Below are 10,000 nucleotides of genomic sequence, written 5' to 3'. Positions count from 1 at the left end.
AATTAAGAAAGAAAAATAATAATAAATAAATAAATTAATTAATTTTTTGACGGAAGAAGGAAAAAAGTGAACGAGTTAAAGTGTGTGTTGACCTGCAGGAGGCATCGCTCCTTAAACGTGTAACCGATCAGTTTATCCAGGTGCATCAGACACCGGTGGTAGCGTATGTGGTGGGTCAGAACCGGGAGCATCATCGCATGCTGTAATACACAATACACACACACACACACACACACACACACACACACACACACACACACACACACACACACACACACACTTTTCTCAGCAGACAGACAAACGAAAACAAGAAAGAAGAGAGAAATCAATCAGGTCTTCATTATTTATTAAGAGGTCTTCTGATGGTGCAATAGATCAAAGTATGAAACACACACACACACACACACACACACACACACACACACACACTTTTCATTTTGACCCACATCAATTTCCAGAAAAACACAAGCACTGGATTTCTCTCTCGTTTCTTTTTTCACTTGTTTCAGGTTCTTGAGGTGTGTGTGTGTGTGTGTGTGTGTGTGTGTGTGTGTGTGTGTGTGTGGCTCTGCATGAGCGTGTACCTGACACACGTCGGATCGTATGCCGGTTTTCCAGAATCCTTGGCTGCTGAGTTCCACGGTCACTTCCCTCCTCATCGTGTTCTTCTGCCTGATCTTCTGCAGAGCTTCCTGCACGCACACACACACACACACACACACACACACACACACACACACACACACACACACACACAATATAGCATGTTCACAACTCACTTTAGGTAGAAACCTTGTTTGGAGTCAATACTGGATTGTGATTGGCTGAAAATTCAGGTGTGAGTAGAGCAACTAAAACGCAGGTAATTCATTATGATATAATATTATGGGGACGACTTCTTTCGGCTTCTCCCATTAGGGGGCACCACAGTGGATCATCCGTCTCCATCCCCCCTGTCCTCTACATCTTCCTTTTTCAACCCAACTACCTGCATGTCTTCCATCACCACATCCATGAACCTCCTCCTTGTTCTTCCTCTTTTCCTCCTTCCTGGTGGCTCCATCCTCAGCATTCTCCTACTGATATACCCCATGTCTCTCCTACTGGCACATGTCCAAACCATCTCAATCTCACCTCCATCACCTTGTCTCCAAAACGTCCTACATGCGCTGTCCCTCTAATAAACTCATTTCTAATTCTGTCCATCGTCGTCACTCCCAACGAACATCTCAACATCTTCAGCTCTGCTACCTCCAGCTCCACCTCCTGTCTTTTACTCAATGCCACTGTCTCTAATCCATACAACATCTCAGGTCTCACCACAGTCCTATAAACTTTCCCTTTCACTCTCACAGATACTCTTCTATCACAAATCACTCCTGCGATCACTCTTCTCCACCCACTCCACCCTGCCTGCACTCTTTTCTTCACTTCTCTAACACACCTGTTGACCCCAGGTACCTGAACTCCTCCACCTTCTCCACCTCTTCTCCCTGCAACCACACCCCTCCACTGCCCTCCCTCTGATTTACACACATGTACTCTGTCTTACTCCTACTGACTTTTATTCCCCTTCTCTCCAGCGTGTACCTCCACCTCCCCAGGCTCTTCTCAACCTTCTCCCTACCCTCACCACAAATCACAATATCACCCACAAACATCATAGTCCAGGGAGACTCCTGTCTGACCTCGTCCTTCAACCTGTCCATCACCAGTGCAAACAGGAAAGGGCTCAGAGCCGATCCTTGATGCAGTCCAACCTCCACCTTGAACCAGTCTGTCGTTCCTGCTGCACACGTCACTGCTGTCACACTGTCCTCATAAATGTCCTGCACCACCCTCACATAATTCCTCATACAGTACAACTCCTCTCTCCACCCTGTCGTACGCTTTCTCTAAATCCACAAACACACAACTCCTTCTGACCTTCTCTATACTTCTCAAATCAACATTCTCAAAGAAAATAAGTCATCTGTGGTGCTCTTCCTCGGTATGAAACCATACTGTTGCTCACAGATGGTCACCTCTTCTCTCAGCCTGGCTTCCACTACTCTTTTCCATAACTTCATGGTGTGACTGATCAACTTAATTCCCCTGTAGTTACTGCAGGTCTGCACATCTCCCTTATTCTTAAAGATCAGTACCAGCACACTCCTTCTCCATTCCTCAGGCAACTTCTCACCTTCCAGAATCTCACAATCTGGTTCTAAAAGAATGGTGCGTTGCGATACAACAGGCATCACATCGGTAACTCTTATGCCGATGCACCGATGCGAATCAGTGAATCTTCCGTCCCTGATATACACGGTTAGCGATGTGTGCAGATGTTTGACGAAAATGTTTCGCTAATCCAGAGGAGCCTTTAAACCTTTTGGCTTCGTCTCGCAAAATAAAATAAAAAAAGAGGACGAGATAATAATGGGGGAGTAAAAAAAAAAAACACCCTGGTTAATTCTCCGTGTTGCTCCTCGGCAGGACGCGCGATCATTCCAATCAGAGCGGACGTGCAGCCACACTGTATTAGCTCTATTAAGGGAGCTGGACTAGCATCATCGCATCATCACTAGTCAGAGTGTGTGTGTACACACACAAACACACAAAAATACACAAACAACACAAATACATAGAAAAAAAACACAAAAGTAGAGCTGATGAAAATAAGTGATGGTCAGGTAATGAAAAGAAGTGATGGATGGTCAGGTAATGAGGAATGGTGATGGTCAGGTGAGGAGAAGAAGTGATGGATAGTCAGAAAATGAGAAGAAGTGATGGTCAGGTACTGAAGAATGGTGATGGTCAGGTATTGAGAAGAAATGATGGATGGTCAGGTAATGAGGAATGGTGATGGTCAGGTATTGAGAAGAAGTAATGGATGGTCAGGTAATGAGGAATGGTGATGGTCAGGTATTGAGAAGAAGTGATGGATGGTCAGGTAATGAGGAATGGTGATGGTCAGGTAATGAGAAGTTCCGTTTGAGAAGCAGTAATTTGGATTAGTAGTATGGTTGGTAAGGAGATCGACAGGAGCGATTACAGGAACAGCGAGTAATTTTATCCAGATTTGCGTTGCTGACACCCCGATCCCCTGCAGCACCGCCACCTACACACTCTCGCATTACACACTGGAACTTTCTCCTTCATCTGTGTGTGTGTGTGTGTGTGTGTGTGTGTGTGTGTGTGTGTGTGTGTGTGTGTGTGCGCGCGCGCTCCTTTATCTGTCCTGTGGCCGAATCGTAACCTCCCGGCAGAGGCAGCAGCTTTCTGTGAAAAATCTGCTACATTTGTGATGCCAGGAATCGACTCTACAGCCCCAAAGCCTGAAATGTCTGAAATGAATAGAAGTGGACAATCTACTAGCTTATCGCTAATGACTAGCTGCATACCATAAAACTTTAAGGGGCTGTGTCCCAGTTGCAAGAGTTCAGGTCTCTTTGGCACATCCGACGAGACACACACACACACACACACACACACACACACACACACACACACACACACACACACACACACACAGTCACCTACCTCTCTCTGCGTGAGCTTCTGCTTGTCGATCTGCTTGACTTTGGGGCTGTTAGCCAGCAGGTGGCGCAGCTTCACGTAGCTTTTCCACAGCTTCTGGTATCTGCAGGCATTGCGTTCGCAGCGTGAGTTGTTATCAACACTTTCAGATGTTTCACACACAGACGTGGTATTTGGCTGTTTGCTAAACCTTCATAACACAGTTTATTATCGGCTCAATTTACACTGTATAAAATGTACATCATTAAAAACCTAGAAATACTGGGAAGAAGTGAGCACGGGCCAAACACTGAGCTCTGAAATACACCATCAGTGTAACCAATCAGAGCACACTGCACTGTTTAAAGCCAATCAGAACACAAAACAGTGCTCTCAGCCAATCAGAACACATTACAGTCCTCTCAGCCAATCAGAACACAGTGTACTCCTCTCAGCCAATCAGAACACAGTGTACTACTCTCAGCCAATCAGAACACATTATACTCCTCTCAGCCAATCAGAACACAGTGTACTCCTCTCAGCCAATCAGAACACATTACAGTCCTCTCAGCCAATCAGAACACAGTGTACTCCTCTCCGCCAATCAGAGCACAGTGTACTCCTCTCCGCCAATTGAAACACATTGTACTCCTCTCAGCCAATCAGAACACAGTGTACTCCTCTCAGCCAATCAGAACAGTGTACTCCTCTCAGCCAATCAGAACAGTGTACTCCTCTCAGCCAATCAGAACACATTACAGTCCTCTCAGCCAATCAGAACACAGTGTACTCCTCTCAGCTAATCAGAACACATTGCAGTCCTCTCAGCCAATCAGAACACAGTGTACTCCTCTCAGCCAATCAGAACACAGTGTACTCCTCTCAGCCAATTGAAACACAGTGTACTGCTCTCAGCTAATCAGAACACATTAAATTCCTCTCAGCCAATCAGAACACAGTGTACTCATCATAGCCAATTAGAACACAGTGTACTCCTCTCAGCCAATTAGAACACAGTGTACTCCTCTCAGCCAATTAGAACACAGTGTACTCCTCTCAGCCAATCAGAACACAGTGTACTCCTCTCAGCCAATCAGAACACAGTGTACTGCTCTCAGCCAATCAGAACACAGTGTACTCCTCTCAGCCAATCAGAACACAGTGTACTCCTCTCTGCTAATCAGAACACATTACAGTCCTCTCAGCCAATCAGAACACAGTGTACTCCTCTCAGCCAATCAGAACACACTCCTCTCAGCCAATCAGAACACAGTGTACTCCTCTCAGCCAATCAGAACACAGTGTACTCCTCTCAGCCAATCAGAACACTCAGCCAATCAGAACACAGTGTACTCCTCTCTGCTAATCAGAACACATTACAGTCCTCTCAGCCAATCAGAACACAGTGTACTCCTCTCAGCCAATCAGAACACAGTGTACTCCTATCAGCTAATTGAAACACAGTGTACTGCTCTCAGCTAATCAGAACACATTACAGTCCTCTCAGCCAATCAGAACACAGTGTACTCCTCTCAGCCAATCAGAACACAGTGTACTCCTCTCAGCCAATCAGAACACATTACAGTCCTCTCAGCCAATCAGAACACATTACAGTCCTCTCAGCCAATCAGAACACAGTGTACTCCTCTCCGCCAATTGAAACACATTATACTGCTCTCAGCTAATCAGAACACAGTGTACTCCTCTCAGCCAATCAGAACACAGTGTACTCCTCTCAGCCAATTGAAACACATTATACTGCTCTTAGCTAATCAGAACACATTACAGTCCTTTTAGCCAATCAGAACACAGTGTACTCCTCTCAGCCAATTAGAACACAGTGTACTCCTCTCAGCCAATTGAAACACATTATAATGCTCTCAGCCAATCAGAACACATTATACTCCTCTCAGCCAATCAGAACACAGTGTACTCCTTTTAGCCAATCAGAACACATTGCAGTCCTCTCAGCCAATCAGAACACAGTGTACTCCTCTCAGCCAATCAGAACACATTATACTCCTCTCAGCCAATCAGAACACTCAGCCAATCAAAACACATTACAGTACTTTTAGCCAATCAGAACACATTATACTCCTCTCAGCCAATCAGAACACATTATACTCCTCTCAGCCAATCAGAACACATTATACTCCTCTCAGCCAATCAGAACACAGTGTACTCCTCTCAGCCAATCAGAACACAGTGTACTCCTCTCAGCCAATCAGAACACAGTGTACTCCTCTCAGCCAATCAGAACACAGTGTACTCCTCTCAGCCAATCAGAACACAGTGTACTCCTCTCAGCCAATCAGAACACAGTGTACTCCTCTCAGCCAATCGGAACACAGTGTACTCCTCTCAGCCAATCGGAACACAGTGTACTCCTCTCCGCCAATCGGAACACAGTGTACTCCTCTCAGCCAATTAGAACACAGTGTACTCCTCTCCGCCAATTGGAACACAGTGTACTCCTCTCCGCCAATTGGAACACAGTGTACTCCTCTCCGCCAATTGGAACACATTATACTGCTCTCTGCTAATCAGAACACGTACTGAGTTATACTGGTTCACTTTCAGCAACATCTTTTCTGTCACTCAGTACGATATAATAAAACTCCTGCTGTCCATCTACACATTTATCATCTACGTGTAATTGAACACACACACACACACACACACACAGTTCATTAATATCACGCCATTAAGTGCTAATTAAACCGGCCCTGACAGTTCGGTATCACTTGGAGTCCACTGGTTTACACTTGAATACACAGCTGAGTTCAGCACAGGAGCCTTTATAGCACTTTACTGAAGATTTACACACACACACACACACACACACACACATACACAAACACATACTGACTCCAGAATAAGATCACGGAGTAATGAGAGTAAAATGATGACACTTTGACGTAACAGAAAGAGAAGAAAACATGGGGAAGGAAATATAACGAGATTTAAAGCAAAGAAAAAATGAGATACTAATCTTGAAAAATTAGAAATTAAAGCAACCGAATTAGATTCCATATTCATGATATAATCCAGGCTTTAGTGAGCTTTATGACAGTTTTTAGCTTGACAGTGTGTGTGTGTGTGTGTGTGTGTGTGTCATTTTTCAGCACATTGCACTAAAATTGCTCAGTTCCAGAAGGGAAAAAAAATAATTGGACACGTCCCAAACGAAGGAGTGACAAAGACTGAAACAACAACAAAACACCACCATCCCACTCAGTATCGACTCGGCCGAGAACCACCGGGGTTACATTCTCTCTACAGACCAAAACCTGCTGTCTATTCATAGATCAGAGCGCGCACACACACACACACACACACACACACACACACACACACACACACACATCACTTTGAGCCTGAAATACTGTTGCATCACACCTGATCTCTTCTTCAATCTTTAACTGTTTACAAACACACATACACAAACTGTAACACACACCGTCACATACACTGACACACAATGTAACACACTAATTCATATATTCACATGTTGGATAGTCGTAAAAAGCATTTCACTACATGCCTGAATAAATGTGACAAATAAAATCTTGATTTGAACACACACACACTAACACACTCACATACACTAACATACTCACGTGCACTGTAACACACACTAAGACTTACGTGCACTGTAACACACACACTAACACACTTACGCACACTAACACACACCAACACACACCAACACACTTACGCACTGTAACACACACTAACACACTTACGCACACCAACACACACCAACACACTTACGCACTGTAACACACCCACCAACACACTTACGTGCACTGTAACACACACAACACACTTACGCACTAACACACACTAACACACACCAACACACTTACGCACTGTAACACACACTAACACACTTACGTACACTAACACACACTAACACACTTCCGTGCACTGTAACACACCCACCAACACACTTACGTGCACTGTAACACACAATAACACACTTACGTACACTAACACACACTTACGTACACTAACACACACTAACACACTTACGTGCACTGTAACACACCCAATAACACACTTACGTGCACTGTAACACACACTAACACACTTACGTGCACTGTAACACACACTAACACACTTACGTGCACTGTAACACACCCACTAACACACTTACGTACACTAACACACACTTACGCACACCAACACACACTAACACACTTACGTGCACTGTAACACACACACTAACACACTAACACACACGTGCACTGTAACACACCCACTAACACACTTACGAGCACTGTAACACACACACACACACTAACACACTTACGTACACTAACACAAAATGTAGCACACACCAACACACACACACTAACAGTCTCTCTCTTTCTCTCAAACACACACACACACACAATGTATCTCTATCTCTCGCACTCACAGGAGATCATAATTATTAGGTCTCATTTTCTATCACACATCGCCACCTGCTGGTGTTCAACGTCTCCTACACAAAGTGTGTGTGTCCTTGATTTTTCCCTGCTTAAATACTTGTTTATTATATCAAAGATTTCTCTCTGCCACACACACACACACACACACACACAAACACTCACTGAGGGTCTCCGGCGTAGCTGAGCTGAGCAGGACGGATTCCAAAATGGACGATGATTGGGAAGGTGATGACGTTGGGGTTAAACTGCTCCCGGTCCAACTGGTCTATTCTCACCGAGCTGGGTTTCTGTAACACACACACTCATTAGCTTCTAACAACTATGACATGTACTGTGTGTTTGTGTTTGTGTGTGTGTGCGCGTGTGTGTGGGCGTTTCGCACCATGCCAGGATGAGTGACGATCATGCCTTTACACTCCTCAGCGTATTTCTGCCACTCGAGCTCCTCCCACTGTAGCATGTTGGCGATTTCCTCCTCCGGAACAAGCGCCTTATTACTGTTCAAGAGATACAGCAGGACCTGGTGCATAGACAACACCTCTTTACCTCCATCTGAAACACACACACACACACACACATCCACACACAAAAATTAAGGAATGCACACATGACTTGTTTTTCTCAAAAATCTGTAGGTAAGGGAAAAAAAAAAGGAATGGATCAGGAACGAATGGAGAATTGACAGAACAACAACATTAGGAAGGAGGGATGAACAAAAAAAAAAGCAAAGTAAAGTTAAGGCAAAAGAGAGAGAGGAAGCTCAGAAGGGAAGAGCGATTCGCCTACTGAGGAGATTTCCGAAAGAAGAGGGGATTTAGCAGAAAAAGAGGAAAATGTATGGAAGAAAAGGAAAGCCAGACAGGAGACTGGAAGAAATAAAGTCCAGGCAAACAGGGAGGGAAGCAGAGGGAAGGAAGGAAGCAAGCAGGAAAAAAGCAGACATATGAAGGGAGGGAGGGAGAAGAAGGATGGAAGGAGGGAAAGAGGGAAAGAAAGAAAGCTAACCTGGTAAGAATCTCACAAAGCGAGGCATGAAGTGAAACCTGGGGCAGGCAGGAGACTCGGTTTCATCTGGACCTGTGAGAAACATCACAACGTTCACAGTTACAACCTGAAACACTCGCGACTGTTCCTCCCACTGCTCTCGACTCTGATTGGCCGCCAGCTGTTTATTAACTCTAAAGAACAGCAGCTCTGACAGTAGTGTAGGTGAATTGCGTTATTGTTTCTATGGTAACGGCTCGTTCACTGTTCAATCCTTCAATCACATATCAATTGTTGTTGTGTGTAACATTTGTGGAAGGAGTCTCCAGTATCAGGGAAGAAGCTAAAACACCTGTGAGGTTCCAGTCGTACAGCTCCAGTATGTCGTGGAAGAGGTATGAAGAGAAAAGCTCCAGCCCTTTAACACAGTAGTTCTACACACACACACACACACACACACACACACACACACACACACACGAAAAGGACATTATCATAATAAATGAACAGAAGAAACGGAGGAGAGTTGATGATGAAGGTGATGCAGACTGACCTCAGGAGCCATCTCTTCTATGAAGTGGATGGTGTAATCGATGTTGAAGCGAATCACTCTGCACAGCGGGATCTGAGACCACGAGAGAATAACAGACCGAGTTAATCCAACAACCAATCATTGATCACCACTGTTCCCCACAACAACCAATCACTGATCACCACTGTTCCCCCAGCAACCACTGTGATCTTATATATATTTATATATAAAATCACACGTTCTGTTCTTACGTTTGTCAGAGGAGTGTGTGAGAAGAGCGAAAATCCCTCGAACAGGTACTCGTGATCGTCGTACTCAATCACCGTCGGCCGGTCAGTCTAAAAGAGAGAGAGAGAGAGAGAGAGAGAGAGAGAGAGAGGAGGATGGTAAATAAAAGGCTAAAGCGCTGCTGCGTTGTTTGGCATTGAGCTGAAAGACATTGAGCTGAAAGGCATTGTGGGTAATAGAAGAAAAGCCTCAGTTCTATTTTGTGGTGCAGGACACAACAACGAAAAGGTCCGTGTTCATGATCAGCACACAGCAGTGCAGA

The 10,000-nt window shown here is 44.8% G+C and overlaps 1 protein-coding gene across 1 annotated transcript in view; it reads right to left on the bottom strand.

Annotated features, from left to right (window-relative positions):
• The window catches only part of drosha (drosha ribonuclease III), a 46,465-nt gene that overhangs the window by 28,253 nt on the left and 8,212 nt on the right, over positions 1-10,000 (bottom strand). Inside the window, 9 exon segments of the mRNA XM_046853769.1 lie at positions 93-200; positions 585-692; positions 3,523-3,622; positions 8,097-8,221; positions 8,317-8,486; positions 8,940-9,011; positions 9,271-9,352; positions 9,472-9,543; positions 9,702-9,788. Of these exon segments, the coding sequence (XP_046709725.1) occupies positions 93-200; positions 585-692; positions 3,523-3,622; positions 8,097-8,221; positions 8,317-8,486; positions 8,940-9,011; positions 9,271-9,352; positions 9,472-9,543; positions 9,702-9,788 (924 nt within the window).

This window comes from Silurus meridionalis, chromosome 7 (assembly GCF_014805685.1).
Source record: "Silurus meridionalis isolate SWU-2019-XX chromosome 7, ASM1480568v1, whole genome shotgun sequence".
NCBI lineage: Eukaryota > Metazoa > Chordata > Actinopteri > Siluriformes > Siluridae > Silurus > Silurus meridionalis.
The sequence above is the reverse complement of the archived record's forward strand: the minus strand, read 5'-3'. Positions and strand labels throughout refer to the sequence as shown.